This window comes from Abramis brama, assembly GCF_963993115.1.
Source record: "Abramis brama genome assembly, chromosome: 23".
In the NCBI taxonomy this organism is placed as follows: domain Eukaryota; kingdom Metazoa; phylum Chordata; class Actinopteri; order Cypriniformes; family Leuciscidae; genus Abramis; species Abramis brama.
In genome coordinates this window covers 10,112,889-10,137,423 of record NC_139985.1, presented here as the reverse complement: position 1 = coordinate 10,137,423, position 24,535 = coordinate 10,112,889, and the positions used below count along the sequence as shown (strand labels likewise).

Below are 24,535 nucleotides of genomic sequence, written 5' to 3'. Positions count from 1 at the left end.
ATTGTTAGCTTTAGTTGGGCTGTCAGTCAGGACGAGATCTCGGAGGTGTATTTGTTTGGTGTGCTCTTACTCTTCTTCAAATGTGCTGTGTGTGCATGAGCAAATGCAAATGATGTTTACAAACACAGGAACAGCTCGAAAAAAAAATTCTCAGTAGACCCAAGTAAGCCTGTGATTTGTGCGATGTTATCATAATTCAAATTAGCATGATGGAAATATGCAAGGAAATACACATGGAATTGCACACAATGTACATTGTTTCATTGTATTATTCTGTCTACCCCTCTTGTGTGCTTAGCACACATTCTGACACATTTGTGCTGGGAAGTTTAAGTGGGTGTTGGGAGTTCAAGTCCGACTTCACATTTACTGATCCTTTCATCTCCTTCACCTTCCTTCATTTATTTGTCACGCTACTATCCTCTCGATAAAAGTATGTGAGTAATTCCCTTGTCTGTTGTTGTTTGATTAACATTAAAAACACAGACAGCAGCAGGAAAATTAGGCTGCTGTCACTTTAAGACATTGGGCCCTATCTTGCACCCAGCGCAATTGACTTTGTACAACAACGCATGTATCATTCCTATTTTGCACCTGACGCATAGCGGACTTTTCCCTCAACAGATGCACGTCAGTAAATTAGGGAATGAACTTGCACACCCGGGGGCGGTTCATCGAAAAGAGGAGGCGTGTTCCGGCGCAAACGTTCCCTGGTGCTATTTTGCAGTTCCAGAAAACAATTCCGCCACAGACCAGGAAAAACCTAGTCTAAAGTCAGTGGCGCATTATTCAGATGCTGTTTTAAGGGCGCATGCTTGGCCATAATGTAGCGTGTGCACAACGCGTAAACACTTCTCTTATCTACACACAGACGCAGCAGTTGCCATTTTTGCAAACCATACATAATTACAAGGAAAAATATTCCACACAAGGGAAATCATTGTGGTGTCCATGAAGATGTGAAAAAATAGGCATAAATCTAGCTTATACATTTACCAAAATTATTATACGCCTGTTTAACCGAAGCTTATTTGGGTGGGTTTCTCCCATCCCCATACAATGTCACTTCTGTCTTTTACGGCCCTGACGAGAACGTCGGTCTCCTCGGCTGTGAACCGCTCCTGGTGTGCACCTGGCAAATCCACCATTATAATAGCAATCCGCCATAGAACAAGCGCGCCTGCTCTTAAAGGGAATGTGAGATGATGCTCTGATTGGTTTATTTCACGTTACGCCCAAACCACACCTATGAGTAATGTAGCTCCTTCAGACCAACCCATTTTAGATATGCGTCGGGTGCAAGAGTCATTTATCCCGCCGGTATAATAGCAACAGCGATTAAATAGCGAGATTCGCCCACAAAGTTACTTGTGTTTTGCGTTTGATACTTGTTTCAGATCGTTAAAATAGGGCCCATAATGCACAGATCCAGTACACTGATACTGATACACATGCATTGTCTTTCTCGACTGTTTACGTTCACTTAAGACATACTGTTTGCTAGGATACTCGCCAAGATGGGCATGTTGACATAATTTGTGTGTGAAATTGTCCACGAGAACTCAATATTTGCGCACTGTTTGAGTGCAAGGCTTTCCATGTGCATGCTTCGGATGAGTGCTCACACAAATCTTCTCACAACGTGCGCAAGTTCTCTTTTGCATCTTCTTTAAATGTTTAAATTGCCAAATGAGTTTAGTTTAAACACTGATAGCAATGTGTGCTGTTCAGGTCTGACCTGCACTTGCACACTATCGACACCCAGGTGATGACGGCGTAAATGACTGGTCATGTTAGAGCATACAGCACTCTCATTGAACAAAGTTTAAGGGAAGCCAGAATGCGGATCCATCGTCAGAAACTTAATTAGCCTATTAGTCTGTTTTACATCTTGTTATTTTCAGCAAACCATATGTGTATATGGCGTCAGATTTTAAATGACCCGCAGCGCAAGTGTGTGCCGAACTGTGGGTGGAGAACAGAGAACCGTTATACCCCTAATATACAGTATATTTCAAACAAAGGGCAGATAACAATTCTTTGAGTCATTTACATGGGTAACCTAATTTTTCTTTCAGACTTTCGTAAAAATATTTTTCTTGTTTGTTTTTCCAGCTGTGCCATCGGCTCCTCAAAATGTCATCTCCAGTGTGAATGAGACTTCACTGATGCTGGAGTGGAATCCTCCGCGGGAGACTGGTGGTCGTGATGACGTGGTCTACAACATCATCTGCAAGAGTTGCGGAGGTGGCAGAGGGGGCTGCACGCGTTGTGGGGACAATGTGCAGTTCGTTCCACGGCAGCTGGGACTCACGGAGAGCCGGGTCTTTATAAGTGAACTTCTGGCTCACACCCAGTACACATTCGAAGTCCAGGCTGTCAACGGTGTATCAGACCAGAGCCCTTATTCACCCCAATATGCATCAGTCAACATCACTACTAACCAGGCTGGTAAGTCTACACTTGTACAGGTTTTTTATTTTTTTTACTTTAACTTTTTTTTTTTGGTCTCAACTTTTTGGTGTCATTCAGCCAGTCTGTGTTCCTTCAAGAGCCGCTTGCGGTGGTTTGTGACTAAAACTGCGATCAAACCGTCTGTAATAATTCCAAACATGAATTTCGACTATATGAATAAATGCACCTATGCAGGTCTTTTTTTATTATTTTATTTTACTTTTTTTTATATTAAAAAACATGAACGTAATTTGGAATTAGGCTAGAAATTTCACCGTTTAATTTTTAGAGATATGTCTTGTTTTCATAATGTAGAGAATGGGTTAATTTATGACAAATAGCCTATGAAACTAGATTAGGTAAAATAAACTATGCATATGAGTTCTATGAGACATTATGAGACTATATGAGACATTCTCTAGATTTGTACTTGTATATGAAAGTGCAATAATTCTGATGAAATGCAAATATAAATTTCTAAAATGAAAACAATTGTTGTGATTATAATTTTAAGCAAAATAATTGTTAGCCTATTATCAATTTAACCATTATGTAGCATGACGAAAATATGACTTTTTCATTGACTAAAACTAGACTAAAATGCCCAGGCTTGTAGTTGACTAAAACTTGACTGAATGAAAACAGGGCAAGGTTGACTAAATATGATTAAAAAAAAAAAGTACATTTGACACAGGACTAAGACTAAGAATAAATGTAAAAATAGCTGACAAAATGAACACTAGTACCACAGGAAGTTGCCTTGTTGGATGCTCATACTCATAAATTCAACTTTTCATTTTTGTTAACCTGTTTGAACACATAATAGGGATGGATCACAATGGTCATGGTGCTTTGTTTTGTTTTATTTAATTTGGTTATTTTTATCTTTATTTTATTTTAATTTTAGCTGTTGTTTAAGACGTTGCATTGCATTTTATTATTATTTTTTGCTTTTGTCAAGTTTTAAAGTTTCCATCTAAAAGTTTTTTATTTCTTAAGAAATATGTCTGTTCAGTATAGGGTGAATCTGAAACCAGCCTAATTATTAAGGGCTTATTTAAGATTAGGCGATTAGTTGTTCAGGTAAACCACTGACCAGTTATTTTAGAAAATGTAATCTCTACCACATAACCATCTATGCTTTCATTGTTTATTTACCCACTAGTCTAAACTCACTATGTGTAATAGTGCGTTAAACAGATCTCAAAATACTCTGTAACTCGCTTTGTTACCTCCAGATTACATCCCAATTACACTTTTTGGCTCACATCCCACCATGTCACCATGAGGTTAGACATAATTCCCAGAAACTCAACGTGATCCACGTTGAATCAGACCCAAACCATAGTGAGACAGATTATCCGGAGCCTAGGATCTCTCCAGCCAATGATGACTTTTAATGAAAAACAGCTTCTTGCTACTGATTAGACAAACCGTTCTTCCACCTCCTGAAGCAACAGCCATGCCTTCAAGACATAGTACAATCAGAAGCTGCCATTGCAAAGGCAACAGAATTCAGCTTTTTTTCCACTGATGCCATTGTGGTTTAGATTACTGTGTTCCAATTATTTCAGAGGGACTGCAGCATTGATTTGTACTTTTAAGTGTCTGTATGAAATGTGTGGTTGATTGTGCCAGATCGGTACTTGGAGCTCTTAGAGGCTCAAACAGAGAGCCATTATTTTATGTTCCTCATCCTGCTGGCTACAGACAGATCATCAAACCCATCCCCGCTTTAGCCTAGTAAAGCTCCTTGTTCTATTGTTGACTGTATTTTAATTGGTTGTGACATCGCTTACTTCAAAATTCAACAATTTCCTGACATTTGCAACATTCAAGGGAGGTTTTAACCGATCTGTTGTGCAAAGAGCATGCTGGAAGAGATGTATCTTTTATCCTTGGAGTGTTTACAACTGATGAGACCAAAGCAAAATGAGAGAGGTGATTGAGTAGATGTGCATATGTTGTGTCCTCATCATCACACATTTAAGGAATAATTGACGACGGGCCGTTGAATTATTCGAAAAATAATGCACACTCGAGGTGGTAATGCACCTCGGGTGTTCATTATTTTTTTTAATAATTCCACGGCCCAGAGTCAATTATTCCGCTTATTCTACGATTACCACACCTCAAAACATGATGTATCTCGAAACCTTTGCCAAGTTTTTGTCCTTAAAACGCTCTTGTGTGTGGGTCAGTTTGTTTTTACACATCTTATCCCAAGCCTCTGTTGCTAATTCCAAAATGTATTTTTAAAGCTAGTAACGGAGACTTAAGCAACTGCTAGCAGTCTAATGCAGTTATTAATGCAGTTATTAGAGAGAAAGAGATTAAGCGTGTGTGAATTACCTCAGTCTGTGCGTCTCTCAACAGTGTTTGGCACCAACGTCTATTTATAGAGAAAATATGTTTGTCTGCAGTGCATCTCGCTAGTTAGAAATGTCATGTAGCTTTTAAGTTTCTAAACTATTTTACTGATAAAATCGTCAGATAGCAATCGTCAGCGCTGATAACACGTTTCTGTGCGGGTGTGTGTCTTTGCTGTATGTATGTGCATTTGAGTGGGAGAGAGCGCGAGGAAGAGATATACAGCTTTTCCATAATAACTAATAAATGCTAAATACATCATAAAACGTAATTTTGTGGCAATTATTTTTATAATTGGTTGTTTTTATCCTATTGTTTACTATATTTATTTGCTCGTTGTGGGTTTTAGTTTTGTGGGCTGTAAAGACCTTTGAAATAACTAAAATCATTTGGCGAAGTGATATGAAACTAATGCGGTCAAGACCTGCCTGGAACTTCTTTAGCCGTGCGTTTCCCTAAAAATAATTTCACAACTTAGAACGTTCTTCAACCAATCAGAATCAAGCATTCAACAGCCCTGTAGTATAAAACGTATATAACCAACTAGTTTACATGCACACATTACCTACTCAAACTATTTACTCTCTCCTAACTAAGTTCACTCGCATTCATGCAGTCAGCTGCTGAAATCCAATTATCACAGACATTTGAGTGTAGAGACAATGCGTTAAGTATTGTCATTGAAACTCGAGTTGAAAAACATACATACGCAGCAGGTCTTAGAGGCGAAAGGGCGTATTCAAACTCGCTCTCATAAACTGACAGGGGGATCCTGTAAAGACTTCAACTTTTTACATTCAGTCTCTCAACAGTAACACTAAGTGCACTTGAGACATTTAGGGGACTTATGAACGTATGTGAAACTGCCATGGGAGCTGAATGATGAGGCTTTCAATGTTTCTTTGAACAAGAAATGACTGATCTGCTGGAAACAGAAGAATTGTTAGATTCTCTTCATATGAGTCTGCTGAACAGCATCTTTAAAACAAAAGCCAACGTTTTCCCCCCAAGCTTTATGAGTCCACATATTCTCCTTGGAGAATCGCCTAGAATTTGTGCAGTTTTTTTTTTTTAAACATTACATTTATGTTACATTACTGCACATAAAAGCATACTGGGACTGCAAATAAAAAATAAAAGTCTTTGTTGAATATTTCAGTATTTGTAATTTAATTTTTCATTTAATTCAACCCCATTATTTTCTAAAAGATGATACATTTTTATTATTATTATCATTATATTATTATTTTAGTACACTTATAATGTCACTAAAAAAATGTTATGTCAAAAACTGTTGTTGTTGGGGGTGACAATTATGTTATTCTCTCTGGCAATCCATGTTTTTTTTGTTTTTTTGTTTTTTTTGTTTTTTGGTTGCAGTGATTTTAAGAAACATTCTCCTGGCATGTGAAATGAGTATCAGCCCTGGGTGTACTTTGGTGCTTACATTCTGGGCAGAGCAGCTTTCTGATCTCCTATTAGTCACTGATGTGTAATATGGGTGGTCATGTTTTGCGATTTAGCTCTGTGTCGTCAATACAGTAAATGCTCTGTTTGGACTGACAAGAAAGTTTTAGTTTTGTAGAAGCGCATTTTACTAGTCTAAGCAAGGATATCATAGTTAGGTATTGGTCCTCTGGGTGAAACTGTGGTGTAAACATAAATCACAGTTACAGACAGGATTATATATAAAAACCGAGTATAGTAGGTCTACTTAGTACATTTTATTATTTCAAAAGAGCATGGAATATCCAATTTTCCATGATATGGCTCCTTTAATACCTTTTACGTAATGAATTGCTATTGCTTTTATATATATTTTTATAGAAAGATTGTTCTCCATATGTTTTCATTTGGCATTGCCCTGTTCTAACCCGTGCTTTCTTCCTTCTGGAGTTCCTCCCTGCTATTGGGACGTTCTACCCCCGCTCCGCCTGTCACTTTGGATTAGCAGCCCCGGACCTCCATCAGGGGGAGCTGTGAAAGTACTCACTCCAGCTCCCTGTTAGCAGACCGGGCCCCCTGGGACAGGGCACTAGGACTGAGGGGCCTGGGTCAGTCTGTCCTGGCCTTTAATTTTGTCTGGATTGGAGGGCTTTGGGGTTACATAAACATCTTGTCACCCCTCATTAGCAAAGGCGGCTTCGAGCTTCCCCCTTCACGTTTTGTGCTTGCAGTAGATTGTGTGTGTGCATTTTTGTCCGTATCCATGTGCAAGCTTTAATTAGACAAGTTTTTAAGCCTGGCTGCCCAAGAGGTGAGGTATGTTCTGCAAGAGAAAAACAAATTAGAAAATTAAAAGTGATTGTCGTGAAAAGTTTTTGTTTTCTTATGCGAATGGCCCCCTTTTAGATTTTAGGTTCGATGATGAGATTTGCAGTAGGCGTCAATTGTCTATTTTCTCAAGCATTGTTTTCATGAAGTTTCTCCACAGCTGCCGGTATGATCCTCTCCCAGGCCTTTTTACACTGTCCATCATTATCACACACAATACAGTTGAAGTTTGACTCAAATGGCTGAAAGGACAGCAGACAAAGGAAGAAAAACTCTGAGCGCAAGTTTGTATGCTGGACGGTCTTTAGAGCCCGAGTTATACTTATGCGTGATGATACATCATGGGCTTAAACTGTCCTCGTGCACACTTATTAAGGGATGAACAATTCATAAACACTGCTATTATGGGGAGAGTGTTATGATCTTGGCCTTGGAGAGTTCTTTTCCAGATCTTGATGAATTATGTCCAGTCTGCCCACTAAGTATCAGGTTGGTGTTGTTCTCTGCATTGACCCAGAATGTAGTAGTGAGTAAAGCTGCAAAAAGTTCCTATGGTTCACTTTTTTCTGCCATTTTTCACTGCAGAGAAATTTGTAGTTTTTAAGATGATTTTATTATCTAAGCCAGTGGTTCTCAACTTGTGGGTCACGACCCAAAATGAGGGTGCGATAGGGTTGTGAACATCAAAAAAAATAACACTAAATAACTAACCATTGCACATAGGTTGGTTAGAAAACGAAATATACTCATTAGGCAAGGCAAGTTTATTTATATTGCACATTTCATACACTATGGCAATTCAAAGTGCTTTACATAGAGAGGAATAAAAATAATCAAAATAAAAGCAAGGAAAATTCAAACAGTTATTCAAAATCTTTACATAGAAAGGAAATATAATAATCACATTATAGCAATTCATAGAGCTTTGCATAGAAAATACACAAAATAAAAGCAGGGGAAATTAAAACAGTTATTAAAGGAATTAAAAGAGATAAATGATACAGTTATAAAATGAATTAGAGTAAAATGAATTAAAATAGTAAAAAGATGATACATAGAATAAATTTCTCATCTGGCAAAACACCGGTGTATCTTATTTTGACTCTGAGATTTCCCTATGACGGCCAGTATTCTTCTGTGAATTTTCGGAATTTTCAGTTGGCATATATAACTCTAGACGTCTCTAGAGAGATCAATTTTCACCTCAGTTGAAAAAGGTGAGCACTTGCTCACAAATTTGGTCATCAGGACCATCGGGGTTTCCCCCACTACTACAGTACCATGGATTATCTGAGCCCACCAGATTAGTAATCTGTACCGATCCAGACCAGTAATCTGTACTAGTCACCACAGTGTTCCCTTGACCGTCATGAGCCAATCCCTCTCAACAAAACACCGTTTATCAATCAGTGCCATTTGAGTTCATTTTAGACTCAAAAAGAAGAATACAGTAGTTTAGAATCAAAAGGAGAATGCAGACATGAAATACAGTGTAATCAGTCGGACGCACAGTGGCACAGTGCTCATTCATTAAATGCACAGCTAAACAGATGTGCTTTGAGTCTGGATTTGAATGTGACTACTGTAGGAGCACATCTGATCACTTCTGGAAGCTGGTTCCAGCTGCGGCTGGCATAGTAGCTAAAAGCAGACTCGCCATGCTTAGAGTGAACCCTTGGTATTTTTAGTTGATGTGATCCTAATGATCTGAGTGATCTGTTGGGTTTATATTCAGTGAGCATATCTGCAATGTATTTAGGTCCTAGGCCATTTAGTGATTTATATACCAGTAATAATGTTTTAAAATCAATCCTAAATGAGACTGGGAGCCAGTGTAAAGACCTGAGGATTGATGTGATATGTTGATATTCTCCTTCTAGGAGATCTGCTTCTAAACAGTTTAACACACTTTTGAAAAAATATGTGGGAAGTGCGTCAAGGGCGCAGGTTGATGTTTTAAGGTGCTGTACGGTTTCTTCCAAAATTTTGCCATCAATTTCTTCGAAATCAGACATAGTAATAGGTTGTGGTCTGATCTGTCTGACCCCAGCGCGACTCAAGGATGTGCTGATCACCTTTTTGATATTATTGATTTTCTCAGAGAAGAAGGAAGCAAACTCACTGCATTTGCTGTCTGAGAGCAATTCATTAACCTTTAAAAAAGGGAAAAAGTAGTTCCCATATCCTTTTGTTAATACACTTTTCAGTTGTTTACAGCAAATACTGATAGAAAGTATAAATATAGGTGGGCAGAGTTACAGGAAAAAACCTGTAAAAAAAACAATTAAAGGTTAGCTGTTGGCTATTTGCTTTCAGTATAAATAAACACTTTGTTTGTACTTTTTATGTAATAATAATAAGTACCATGCTAATTAACCACTTGATGTCTATTATATAATGTGGGCCCTGAAGCAAAACTAGATGAGAATCACTAATCTTGGTATAAAAAATCTAGGCCATTTCAACTTAGACATGTTGACACTTCATGCTTCAAAACGTTAGCAGAGAAGAACCTTTGAAATGAATTTGGTCATTGTAAAACTGTGTCAAGGGTCCTTTAATCTTTTGAAGGCCTTCAAACTTTTCCACCAGTGAATCAAATAGCAGAAAGAAAAAAAATCTGAAAACCCCCTTATTTCAAGGGTTTTGAGTTTAATGGATAAAAATTCAATTTGAAGTAGCCTGAATGAGAATTACTGATACAGTGGAGCCCAAAAATGCACTTAACCCATGCTTAAAATGTGGACATTTCATTTCTGCAGACCTTTTGTGTTATTTTTGAAAATGTTATCTTGTTTTATCATTGAAAACCTAACCTGTTTATTTATTTATTTTTATTTAGCGTAATAGACGTGTGGTTTAATTCCTCACTTGGTTTGATACTTTGTTGTAATGCAATGACATGCATTCAAGTAGCTTGAGCGTCCATTTACTTGCATCATAGTGTGTTGTTGAGGGTAGTTGTTGATCTTTGACTGAAGCCCAAGCAGCAATCTAGATCAGTGTCCCTTGGAGGTCTAAACAGAGCATGCTTTTCATTTATTAGTTTAGTGATTTGTCTTAATTATGGCACACCAGAAAGCTTAACAAAGCTGTATTGAAGAAAGGCACAATGTGTTATTGAGGCAATTTTACAGAGGCAAACTGGAATGAAGGCCTTGAGCTCTGGTCGAGCTACAGTAATAGTGCACGTCTGTGTCGGACAGCTGGAGACACAAAGACAGCTTTTACCTTTCCTTTCTGCTTGGCTTTCCTCGCCTGTCCCCTGCAGCTCTGCATCAACAGGGTAAGCAAGGTTAATCAGTCATCAAGTAAACCCAAACTGACTCCAGGCCCTTCACTTTACTCTAACACACACATTTGAGACCAGCATTTATCAAGCCAAGGATAGAAAATGTCCGCCCGGGTGTCCCTCTCTCTGAAAGTTTTATTAGAGCAGTGTGTGACAGATCGCATGCAATTTGTGATTTGCCTAAAGTCGGGCAAGTGCTACTCAAGGGGTCGTTTACTGTAACTTGCCTCTCCCCATGAATGGAGAGAAATAGAGCCACATGGCTCAGTCCGCTTCACTTTATACGTAGTGCTGTTCTTCCCACTGCAGAGATGGATGAATGGTAACACACACACAAAAAAATCAACAATTCTGCCTCACGTGGTTGAGCTTTACATTCTTTGCCATTCCCTGAATTTATTGCAGCACTGTATATTGCAACAGAGAGGATGGTTTTACGAATCAACCAAATATTCCATCATTTTATAAAACAAATTATCCACATTTAATAAATGTATATTTAAAAAAAGGTTTATAAGAAATTAATACACAAATTAATGTTGTAATATGCAGAATTTAAATACACTTAATATTATGGTTAACAGTGAACAATATCAGCATTTCTTAATCTTGGTTAATGGTAATTAACAACAATAACCTAGAATAAAATGCTGTAAAAACAAAAGGTTGTATGTTGTTAGTTCATAATACTTAATGCATTAACTGTTGATGAATTGAACTTTGAACATTTAACTTGTGAAAAGAGTTATTAATTTTTTGTGTCAGACTTTTACATAGAGTATAATAATTGAAACGGTTTTACTTTGTTACATAAATTGGTGAAACATATTTAATGACTTCTAGTGCACTCCAAGTTATTACAGATGGTATTTTATTCTTTATATTCCATTTTTGTTTAGCATGTTTCCAGTCTAACGCACTGTTTGAGCATAACAGTTGTTGTCCATCACAGAAAACTCCTGGCAACATTAGCTCCCGGCCATTAGCTTTCTGCGTGAGAGTCTGGCGCACCCAGATAAACGGCCGACCCATATGCTGTTTCCGTCTGCCAGCTCACATGTACTCTATTGCGTCATTCAGCATAATACACTCCAGCTACTGTTTGTTTATCCATTTCATTAGCCCAAGGTGAGCAGTACCACATGTGTCAGGCTTTCCTTAATACCTGAGAAAATGAATTGGTTCCTTATCAGATGGGGGAATCATTGTGTGAATGAATTACATTATGCAGAGTTGGGTCTGGTAATCTGGCTCGGGCGCTGTCGGGTGCTGGTGGAAGATTTATGACTTAATTATCTTCAGAATTGCTTTGGCGAACTCCTGTCGGGCCACCAGAGACAGTGATGCCACCGGCAGCCTCTGGAGAATGTGGCGATACAGAGCTAGATGATTCTATTGCCATGTAATTGAGAAGTGCACTTTTGTATTTTACTGTCTTGACCTTATTGCAGAGAGAGTCATCCATTTCGGTATTCAAAATGGACTCGCTTCAGTGTTGCTTTCAGATGGATGTCGATTGCCACCTGTAATGCAGAAGAGCTGGGGAGGGAGGGGATTTTTCCACCTCGGACATGGATCTTTCCCCGAGAAGGCTGCCCTTTTCATGCCATCCCTCACAAATATAAAGGGGGTGGCTGATGTGGGAGCACTGTGACAGAAGGTGGCAGAGAGGGCACATATGGAAGGTGCCAGGTGGGGTCAGGGGGCAGCCGGGCAGGAGACTGCACCGGACACCTGGAGCACTGGCAAAGTCCAAAATTACAGCTCTCGTCCTGTCACATGCTGTTGCATACTAATCACATCAGGTGTCATCGGAGGAAAGTAAGGGTTGTTTCATTTGCATTAGCCAGGGAAAAGGCCTTCATAAGTATGCAGGACTGGCCACAGGAGCTGTTGACTATGCAGTGAGCAGTGCATAAAATATCCATTTCATTATGTATGTGTACAGAAAAGAAAACTACAATATAAGTGCATTATTGTCATAAGTTTGAAGTCTTGCCAATTACGAACGCTTTGATGATTGAAAACATTCCGCTCATACGTCCAACAACAGTAAATACAATGCAACAGGGATTTAGTGTTTAAATCACTGTTGTTTAATCAAAGCCAATAATATTCACAAAGAACAGTGTGTTTTGCTGTAATCATCCTGGATTAACAAAGTACTGCAGTGACAGGTGCAAAGGCTCAATTAGACATGTTGATTTATTGCTGGAAGTGGAAAAGTTTGTGTTTTTGTGAAATATTTAAAAAAGACCTAGAAGTATAAACAAATGTCCCGTGTAATTTGTATGGAACGGCTGTTTGATAGGATCCTGAAATTCGAGGCTTTAAAATATCCAAGTCCCTCCTCTGCATTTCTTTTATTTACTTTTCTACTCCTTGCACATAGATTTCAAGATCAAAACATCACACTGAAGTAATGGCTGCTGAAAATTTTAATTCGAATTGTAATATTTAACAATATTTTATTAGTTGCTAATAAAGGAGTTCCTTGTTTTATTTTATTAAAAAGCAAAACCCAGTAGGGTGAATGAGTACTCTGAATAGCGATAAAATTAAGCACAAAAATAGCATTTTTCTGTTTTTCATTTCTTTGCATTCATCTACAAAGTGTATCGGAAGTGATGATGTACAGAACAAGAAGACGTCAAAGCTATGAGCAATGACAAAGACAGCTAATAAGGTTAGTTTTGCAGCCCTCAGACACAAGTGATCTCCGTATTGTGGATGCTCTGTCAGCTCTCAGCATCACATGATCATGCAACATGATCTCATGAGTATTCGTATGTATTGTTATGTAAAGTGTGGTTCTACAGTGAGTACATGAAGACAGAATTTACATTTGTGGGTGAATTATACCTTATAAATACAGTAAGCTGAGTCTTTGACAAACTATATCGGGAATTATGTATTTTGCATCAACGATACATATCGTCACATTTTTATATCGCAATAGCTCGATATAGTATATCCCTGTTTACGTTTTAGATGTTGTAAATACATCCATAATTTACATTTCAGCATCTATTTACACTTCTGCTAAAAGAATACTAGCTAAAAGTTTATTAGAGATGATATCTTAATGTATCATGCAGATAATATGCAAATGAAAATGTTACATAAATGTATAGATTTTTAGTGGGGCTTGTATCTGTATTGCTGTATTTCTATTTCCCTAGGTTCTTTTTTTAGTCCAAAGTCCCAGGCTAAAATCACGTACTGGCTTGGGATCATGTGATTAGCTCACTGTCCTTGTGCCTAAGTCTTGATCCAAATAAATCATGGCAGGATAACAAAATCATGAACGCTAATATAATTTGTCCTCCTCTCTGTTAGCAAAAAGAACAAGAGTTGAACAGGTTCCCTTGTTTAGATGTGATGTGCCAACAGACCTCTGATTGTCTGTGAAGATTGTGAGATCTGTGAGATGGCAGTCGACATACATCATATTGACTATGCGTCTATGCATAAAAGAAGGAATGCTAATGCACGTCATTGGCCAGCTGCCATTTACAGACTTGCTTGGGTTTTCACTAAACACCAGAGTACCTTGAACAGTGAAACCGTGCTGAGGGTTTCAGATTAGACTCAAACTCTCTGTAAGTGTCTGCAATCTTCTTAAGACGCTGAAGTGCCTATTTTTTGAATTAGCTTATGGTGTGTATACGAGTACATTAATGCTTCAATCTTTTCCAGTGCAGATGGTTTAAAGCTTGATGAACTGAAAAGGGGGTGCGCTGCTTTACGGCGCTGGAAACTCTGTGGAGACATAAAACCCTCAATCCAATACAGATGGGAAATAGGGACGCCTGCCAGACTCACTGTTCCTCTCTGCCTTTTTTTTTTTTTTTTAGGTCGTACACCATTGCTAAATGTTATATGCAAATGCAGTGGGTTCTTCCCCTCCTTTCTGGCTCTCTCTGGACGTGAGTCTCGTAAATAGGGAATACTCGCAGTGTACGGTCCTGCGTGGTAGAGGAACAGCAGCTGCTGTCAGATTGTGCTGGGAAAAGCTTGCTGTGGGGAAAAGTTTTACCGTAAAAGGGGCTCGGGGAGTCGACGGGGGTGGACGAAATTTATAAGCGCTGACCTGTAAGGGCTACTTCTACCAACCTTACCAAATCACTACGTCGCTCTTCCACACCACAACTCGCCTCCAAATGAGATCCACATGCCTTCCAAACCTATTATATAGACCCGTAGTGCAGAGCCAGTGGAGTTGAGAGAACATTCCACAACACTCAGAGCCTTTTATATGATTATTAGGCCGAGCTTTTGGTTCTTTGCTCACTCACTATACGCCCTGTCCCTAATTATCACTCATTAGTCATTAAACACCTATAATTAAGAAATCATTCTCAGGTGACGCTTACTCTGATATAATGTAAATGAATAAAAAATATCTCTATTAAAAAGATGCTTGATTGAATTAATATGAATATATGTTGTGTATTTTACACACACACACACACACACACACACACACACACACACACACACACACACACATACATATTAATTCAATCAAGCATCTTTTTAATAGAGATCATTTACATTTATTAATTTACATACAAATGCACACATATATGCATATACATTATATCAGAATAAGTGTCACCTGAGAATGATTTCTTTTGGGGTAATGTTTTTGAAATGCTTATGCTTACAAGACTGAATTTATTTGTTCAAAAGTTCAGTAAAAACAGTAATATTCTGACATATTATTGCAATTCAACGCTTTACTCTTATAATATATATTAAAATGTAATTTATTCCTGTAATGGCGAAGCTGGATTTTCAGCAGCATGATCTTCGTTTCTTTTTTTGTTTCTTTTATTGTTTGGAATTTTGGGCAAAGTATTTGTTGGGATTCTAAGAAAGAATCCAGAATCCAGGCTTGCTGTAGTTATAATGGCTGAGAGGCACTTCAACTGGATCAGATCTCAAGAATTGGCTTTTTTGTGTTTGCAAGTCCATGCCCCATTACAGACCAATAAACTTATATGAGTGGAATTAACTTGGTAAACCGTGTATATTATATATTATGGATCTGTTAGACGTTGAAGTAAAGATATACAGGCATATAGCACCGAATTAGTTTTCAGAAACTATTGCAAAATAGTCATAAAGTGTGCACAAACCCTGGTGTTTGTCATATTGTTCCAGAAGAACAGCCCATATAAATGTTAATGCCCATGAATAAATTAGATAGATTGGATATGTATGATTCTATAAGCTCATCCTTATTCCATCCAACTTTTAAACAGGACCGTTCTCTTCCATCTGGTTGTTTTCCTCAGCGCCATATGCAAACGTTATCTCTTCCTCATGCTTATGTTTTCTGCACCTCACGCACAGAGACCGCGTGCGGCACATAGTGTGATCGTTCCAATGTGTCCGAACACTCAGTCTGCCAGGAAAAAGTTAAGCACTTAGGCTTGCAGATAAATAGTCCTCATCAGCTGTACCATGGAGTGCAATTGTGTGGAAACACTAGAATTCTGCAAAAGCAGAACAAACACTTTACTAGCTGTGATAATCATTTCTGAGAGTGCATTTTCTTCGCTAAGATGTTTAAGTTGTCGCTTTCTTACCTATGATGCTACTGTTTTCCTTTAGATTGAACTATTATGCCCGCTAACTTTCTGTGATAGACGGCTGTCATTCAGGCATGAGGAAAACATCCCCCAGTAACTGGAAAACCGCAACATTCTGCCTTGTCAACTCTCTCAAATCAGCATATGTTCACTCTTATGAGCTGCTGTACATGCTCTGACTTTGTTTGCATTAGCCCAGACTGGATTACCAGCGACAGGCTGGGCGCAATGTACATGCAGCAAAAAAGCACATAATGTCAGCCTTTAAATATATATATTTTATTCATGTATAATATGATGCCTGTATGCTTCCCTGTAGAGGAAGCCTGACTGCTTTTCTTATTAGTCCTCTGTTGATACTGCATACCACCATTAAGGCAGACAAGATGCTGCCAGTTGCTTGCCTTTTAGAACACAGGTCTTGGTTGGACCGAGCACGGTGGCGCATACCGACCGAGGATTCACAAGCCCTCCCGTAGTGCTCAGGGTTCTGGGAAGCCATTCATTATCGTCTGACATATATTTATTAACTGGCAGGGACAACAAGACCATAGCTTGTTCAGCATGTACATTTGGATAAATGAACGCCCACTAGGTCAGACTCGGCCTGTAGTGATTATTATAATATCCCATATTAGATTATTATCATAATTGCCTGATCACAATTATTTGAGATTATTGTCCACTGTAAATTACAATCATAAATTGAAATTTATTTATTTATTTTAGTAATTCATTTTTCATTTTATATATTTAGTAATAAAAGTGATGACAAGTTAGATTAAATTAAATTAATTAATTAATTTTATTTTTATATTTTGTTTTGTTTCAGTAATAAACAGGGGACCTTTCCTTTGTACAAAAGTCAGGTTGGACAAATTAGATTTTTATGTATTTTTTTGTAATTTATTTTATTTTATTTTAACAGACAATTGAATCATTAATTACAATTAATTTTGTTATAAGATTTCATATTTGTGATACCCCTAGAGAGAAAACCTGCTGAAAATGAGCAGTGCTGCTCTGAGCTTCTCTATCACCTGTGCATTTGAGACAGATTTACAACTCATTCTGGGCTCTCAAGAGTGGGAAATAAGCACACGAATAAGCCACTTAAGCTCTCCTTCAACCCCGGAGACCAAAAGCTCAAGCTGATAGTAGTGACGGGCTTTCCCAAAGAGTGGCTTTTTCGTAGAGAAGTGTGTGCCTGAGGAGAGGCCCGTGTCTTAACGGGCCTGAGCCTTGGAGACGGCAAGGGTCATAAATCCCGCCTCTCCAAAGCCCACACTGCTTCAGCTGCGTTCCCGAGCATCTCCATTGAGTTTTTCTGACCCAGTATGCCACGCTCTAATGCTTAATGGCCATTAGGAACACCCTGGACTTTTATTTCAGTAATGAACAGGGAAGCATTCTTTTGTACAGCAGTCAGGTTGGACAAGTCCGACACAACAGAGCTACTAATATAGGGTTTGACACTCTCCCGCATAATTACCAGGCATGCTAATAAAAAATAAACTCTATAATTCACAAATTCAAAGACACAAAATGCCAGTTGTGTTCAACATACTTGTGGTTTTCATGAGTAGAAACTGCACCTGGTTTTATGTGTTTTCAGCACACCACAAAATTAGTCCGCCTTCCTTTTCAGGAGAATATAACAAGAGAAGAGATTTCAGGCTAGATTACATCGCGTTGAGGAACCATGACCAATGAGTGAGACAGAGACAGAGCCTGGCCTGGAAATTCCCTTTCCCACCTTGTTTATGTGGTTCAGCGCTGTGCAATTTGCATCTGTTTAATCACACACCAGGATCTGTGCTTTAAAGCCTGTATCGCTGTATATAAAGCATGTCCACAACTTGTTTTGCATCAATCTTTAAATACTGCATATAATATGTCTCTGTTTTGTTTTCCAGCTCCTTCTACGGTGTCTATCATGCATCAGGTCAGTCGCACCATTGACAGCATCACTCTCTCCTGGTCCCAGCCTGACCAGCCCAACGGAGTCATTCTCGACTATGAGCTGCAGTATTATGAGAAGGTACCACATAAACACACTGCAAAAATTTTTAAAAAAAAAAATGCTTTTCTTACTTCATATTTTTGTCTGGTTTCCAGTCCAAATATCAAAAGAATTCTTAAATCAAGATGCATTTACTAAAGTAGTAAAATGCCATAAGATATTATGTCTTGTTTTCTGGGGAAATAAATCAAAATTAAGTGAGTTTTTGCTTAAAACAAGCAAAATTATCTGTCCATGGGGTAAGAAAAATAATCTTGTTTCTGTTTGAAATAAGATTATTTTTCTTACACCATGGACAGATAATTTTGCTTGTTTTAAGCAAAAACTCACTTAATTTTGATTAATTCCCCCGGAAAACAAGACATAATATCTTATCTAATTTTACCTATCTAGTAAATGCATCTTGATTTAAGAATTTTTAGATATTTGGACTGGATAACCAGACAAAAATGCTAGGTAAGAAAAGCATTTTTTGCAGTGCACACTTGAGTAATGTATGCACTTTTAGTGAGTTAAAGCATGCAGTGTCATTTAACATGTTCATAAGCATGCATTATTAATTTTTGGTTATGTGAGGGTGACTTACTGTATAAATGTAATTTAATATGTATCATATTAAAATGATCAAAACTATTTTGATATTTTACTTAACATAAATTAAACTGAAAAAAATATATATATCAAGTAATGTTAATGTATTAAAGTTTCTTGTGAAAAAGGTTGCTGATGTTCGATTGCTGTTTAATTGAGGGTTTTGGCAGCTGTCGGACATATCGAATAGCAAATTCCTTTTCTGTCGAACTTTATTACAAATGCAGTTGCTCTGCAAAAGACTGTTGTGGTTCGATCCGGATACCAGTGGCTAAAATAATAGAGATTTCACTGAAGTAAAACAAATATTTCAGTTACAGATTCCTCTCTGTCAGCGCGGGCCGCAGAAATCACACACGCTAACTTGTGCTTGAGAAACACGCACACCCACATAGTATGCCGATATTCTTTCAGTCTCCCGTTTCGCTCGCTTTGTTGCGCTGGTTGACGCACATAAGACAACCACACCCTTAAATACAACGCGCTTAGTTTAACAGATACTTTCTGTCTTTTCTTTCTTTGTAATACACACACACACAAGCTGACTGTCCCATGGGCTCTGCTCCTGTTCTTAGTCTTTCCTCAGTATAATTCCTTTCGCAGACAGTGCTGAGGACCATCTGTCAAAACACTGCAAAACACTGCAGCAAAGCTCACATCACAGAGCTCAGAAATAGAGCTGACAGGAAAAAAACGGAGCACTCAAGTAGTACATGTATAGACACACACTGAGTCCTACATTATCTGCTTCTCCTTCGCTATCACTCTTTCTCTTCTTTGCTTACACAAACAGACGCGACAGTGGCCACAGCTTTCAACCCAGACTAATGAATCGTGGCTGGCCTGAAAGTGTCAGCCACCGTTCCTGTGCCCAGCACCCTCAGTTGGGCTCTCCTGATGGGGCTTGATGAGATAGATAGCCCTGTTAGAGAGCCATATGTACTCTTCTGAGTCTCTTGTGATGTCCTTTGGTGTGAAATACTGAACAAAAACACCACTGGATTTATAAAATTAATGTCTTTACCCTTTTTTGTCATTTCTCTGTTTCAGGACCAGACGGAGCATAATTCTTCCATAGTAAAGAGTCAAACCAACACTGCAGTCATCCGTGGCCTCAAACCTGGAGGCATCTACGTCTTCCAGGTCCGAGCCCGTACGGTGGCGGGGTTCGGACGCTTCAGCGGCAAGATGTACTTCCAGACCATGACTGAGGGTGAATATCTAATCAAAATTATGATAAAACAGTGGTTTATTTAATACAAAATCACCTCTTCAAATCTGGCATTCATGGGAATAAATTACATGCATATGATTTAGCCCATCATTTTCCCACTTCTTATCTTAAGAGCAAGCCTGTGTGTAATTGACTTGCTGAAGCAGATAGTTCATCTACTAATCTAATCGTCTAATGATGATCCATGTTACATCTCCAAATGTCCTGTCCTCTCTCTGCTGCATGTTTCTGATTAGATTCAGTATAAATGATATCTTGGACCAAAAAATTTAAATTTGAACAGATTTGTAGTTAAAGATACACTACATATTTTAGATACTTATTTATATTATTGATAATATAAATAATATTGGGGGGAAAACGTGCAATTTTATACATACATTTTGTTACATAAATAATACTGTTTTGCTTATATAGTTTGGGCCCGTTTTTAGATTCTGTTCGCAAAACTCTGCAGAGGAAGAATGGTGGCTGAAACATGCCATTGGACGGCCGCCCATCGTTTTGCCCTTCCCAGATCTCCTCATTCAGAGGCAGCTGCTCACTCATGGCTCCTTACTCTCTAAGCCGCTTATTACGAGCGGAGAGTCAGAATTAGTCTGATCTATCCTCCCGAACTCTCTCCTGGCATGATGAGAGACAGCAACTCAGCAAGGTGATCCAAACACGGATGTGTCATGCCAGCAGGTTGCGCTCATTTGGAGTGATTTAACCAAGAGTTTTAAAACCGATTAAAAAGGAAGTTACAGTGCAGTTGAATTCACATGAGACCCGATGAAGTTCAGGTTTTTGTTTACTTACTACATCAGCTTTTGGGAGCTCGGAGCAAGTGTTTAAATGTGGTAAAATCTGGTAGCACGCTAGCAGCTTACTTAGCCTCTAGGGTTGCAGAGTGAGCGCAGGGGGTTGTCTGCGTTGTGAACGAATAGTCTGTAATTATAAACAACTAGAGGAGAACGAGAAAGCTAGGCAGGAAAGGAAGGGAAAAGAAAGTTCCCCAGGCCTTCCCAACATCCCAATCCGTCTGTTTTGCACCAACACATTTCCTCTATTGCCTGCCCATATGCTGCTGTAGCCAAGGAGTCCAAGTGTACATCCCCATCTGCCTGAAGGTATCTTGCACAGGGCTTCCTGTCCCAGATTCCCCACTGTGAAAGTGGGGAAGTGAGGGTCTCTCACCTGTGTAGACATACACTGCAGGACTCCTGTGCCTCAATGGAGTCTGAACTTGCTTCAGGCTGCTTCATATATAGAGACACACTGGTGGGGTTTGTCAGGAAGTGCTAACTTTTGGATTTGTGTGTGTGTGTGTGTGTGTGTGTGTACCTACAGAGGAGTACAACACTAGCATTCAAGAGAAGCTGCCTCTCATCATTGGCTCGGCGGCTGCTGGTCTGGTCTTTCTCATTGCGGTGGTGGTCATCATCATCGTTTGCAACCGGTGAGTTCCTCTCAGTGTGTTTTAAACATGTAAACCATTAGCATAGCTTTCCCCCAATTATACCAACAACATGTCAAAATCGTACGCCTTTGTCCTCATTTGCTTCATTAGTGGACATTTACAGAGCAACATAGCTCGTAAAAACTCTAATGATGAGGTTGTGTTAACAAGATGATGGTGGGCAGTAGTAAGTGTTGTTTTCATGGCATTAGCACCTTTTTAAACAGTACAAGTAGAGCTGTTTGCCTTTGTTCTTTCAGACGTGGGTTCGAGAGAGCGGATTCAGAATACACAGACAAGTTGCAGCACTACACAAGCGGCCACAGTGAGTACTTAGGACTTGGCAGTACTATACACACACTATGTATACATTTCTTTGTACGCTGTCATTCAAAAGTTTGGGGTCAGTAAGATTTTTTGTTTAAGACTTTGTTTTTGAACAAAGTCTCTTATGCTCACCAAGGCTGCATTTATTTTATCAAAAATACTGTAAAAACAGTAATAATGTGAAATTAAATTTCAATGATTGTAATTTATTCCTGTAATGGTGTTAAAAAAAAAACATGTTGAAAACATGTTTCTGTTCAAACCGGGATACTTTTTTTCAGGGTTCTTTGATGAATAGAAAATTCAAAAGATTCAAAAGAACAGATTTATTTGAAATATAAATCTTTTGTAGCCATGCAAAAATCACATTTAGTGCATCATTGCTGAATACAAGTATTTATTTCCCTAATCTTTATTAACCTAATCTTTTGAATGGTAGTATATAATTTACACAAACAGAAAGCTAGCAAAATCTCAAACAGGCATACAAATAAACTGAAGGTCATTAAGACAGTAAAACCATCAACATTTTACATGAATCCACTTCAGTGTATTTTTTTCTCCATACTTTGTTTTGTTACATACATACAAACACTTACTAAAGCACTCTCTTACGTTTACCCACTTCAGACACCTCTACTGTATCTCTTTCACTGTCAAACACACTGTCTCAAAGTTGGACCTTGGTTTCTCAAGATTCATCTGTGAAATATTAATCCCAGTTTCCCTCAAAAATCTCATCAGAGAGCATATTATCCACTTTCCCTACGAGCGATTTCGTTGTTTGTCTTTGTTCTTTTGCTTAGTTCTTTTTCCACCACTTGTTTATTTTCCCATCACAGTAGTACACAAATCTAAGGCAAAAAGAGCTCAGTGCCAGGTGTTTCAAAGTTAGTAAGATCCATCAAAGATTAGTCAGAAAATGAGCAATACTTCAGTAAATACCATCTTAGCCTCGGAGTGCTGTTCCATTTATAGAAATAAATCTTTAAGATTCTCTCGAGGCAATAATTTAAAGCTAAGCTCGCTCGCTTGCTCTTGCTCACTCTCTCTCTGAGGGCTTATAGTTTATCTCTCTCTTGCTCACTCTGCTGAATGAAAATGGTCTGGCACTTTTCCTCAAGTTTTATTTCTCTTTGCCCTTCCTTATCAATTTAAACAGCTTTTACGCAGTGTAATCATTGGTAAATGCTGTATTTATTGAAATAATTTCTGGAAGAGTGTGGGGCTGGTAAAACCTAGGAAAATCAAGGTCAGAATTCATCCATTAGTGCTCAAGAGAAGAAAGTGCTCTAATTCTCACTCTTCTCACCTGTACTTGTCTTGTTCACGCTTTCTCTCTCTTTTGCTTACCCAGTGTTTTTTTTTTTTTTTTTTTTTTAGCTTAAAAAAGGGAAAGTTTGCTAAAAATGAAAACTCTGTCACCATTTTTGTTTTCATCTGTAAAAAAAAGGGGGTGATACTATGCAGAATGTTTGTGCTGCTTTTGTCCATATCATGAAAGGGAGTGGGAAAAAGAGCAGCATCAACATCCTGCTAAAAATGTCCTTATGTGCTCCATGGAGGAAAGAAAGTTACATGGGTTTGGAACAAAGTGAGGGTGAGTAAATGATGACAGATTTTCATTTTTGGGTGAACTATCCCTTTAAAAGCGAGCTCTACTCAGAAGAACAACATGTATGTGCTACTACAGCATAGCACATACACTACAACCTCATGAATTTGTAATATTGTAACGTTCACAAATCCTTTGACGTTGGATGCCATTCACTTCTCTCGCTCTATTTATCTTCTCCTTGTCTGTTGTGAGAATACATTTATCAATTCCAAAATGTCTGTGCAGCCAGATCACCAATTATAAAAAAACACAAAAAAAAAACACTCCAGCTGCAAGAAAACACAATGTCTATTAAAATGCCTTTGGGTAGATTTGGAGCTGAGAGGCTGAATAATCTGATTTAAGGCAGGAATGACACACACATAAGTCCCCACACATTTAAGTTCACCTTAAGCCAATTTACCTGCAATCAAAAGCCATTTGATTGGCAGCAATGGAAATTGCTGATAAATGGTCTCCATCAGGGACTATGACACTCCAGAGCTGATACATACATTAAAATGCCTTATCTTTCTCCTAGCGAACGCTGTTACACTCCACTGACTGCAGTCATGAACTATTCCAATGTCAGGCTCAGAATCCAAAGCTACTGGAAAGCCAGCCATTCCCAAAATTTCCAAAGACCCACATCACTAATGCTTTCAAACATTTACACACACTATTCTGACGTGAAGTATTGTATGTTTTAAATATTATAGCTGTTTTGTTTTTTTTCAAGTGTCACCAGGAATGAAGATCTACATTGATCCATTTACATACGAAGACCCCAATGAAGCTGTGAGGGAGTTTGCAAAGGAGATTGATATCTCATGTGTGAAAATTGAGCAAGTCATTGGAGCAGGTAATCAAACTTCCAAACATCCAACAGTGTTTTACCATGAAGCTTTTCTTGTGCCTTGACCTAAATAGCAATCCACTTGTCTTTATCCAAAGGAGAGTTTGGAGAGGTGTGCAGTGGAAACCTAAAGCTCCCAGGAAAGAGAGAGATGTTTGTGGCCATCAAAACACTGAAGTCAGGTTACACAGAGAAGCAGAGGCGAGACTTCCTGAGTGAAGCGAGCATCATGGGGCAGTTTGATCACCCCAATGTCATCCATTTGGAGGGAGTGGTGACCAAGAGCAGCCCCGTCATGATCATCACTGAGTTTATGGAGAATGGCTCATTGGACTCTTTCCTCAGGGTGAGGATTGTTGTGATGCAAACTATATAACCTAATTGAATACATATATATACATATATACATATATATATATATATATATATATATATATATATATATATAAAATAAAAAATGTCATAATATACATTAT

At 38.5% G+C, this 24,535-nt stretch overlaps 1 protein-coding gene across 1 annotated transcript in view; it reads left to right on the top strand.

Moving 5' to 3' along the window:
* Nucleotides 1-24,535, top strand: part of ephb2b (eph receptor B2b) — a gene marked incomplete at its 5' end in the record, with an annotated part of 138,446 nt that overhangs the window by 100,751 nt on the left and 13,160 nt on the right. The window contains 7 exons of the mRNA XM_084100489.1: nt 2,116-2,451; nt 17,907-18,031; nt 19,655-19,817; nt 21,171-21,279; nt 21,540-21,604; nt 23,943-24,065; nt 24,158-24,405. Of these exons, the coding sequence (XP_083956615.1) occupies nt 2,116-2,451; nt 17,907-18,031; nt 19,655-19,817; nt 21,171-21,279; nt 21,540-21,604; nt 23,943-24,065; nt 24,158-24,405 (1,169 nt within the window). The remainder of the gene's footprint in view (nt 1-2,115; nt 2,452-17,906; nt 18,032-19,654; nt 19,818-21,170; nt 21,280-21,539; nt 21,605-23,942; nt 24,066-24,157; nt 24,406-24,535) is intronic.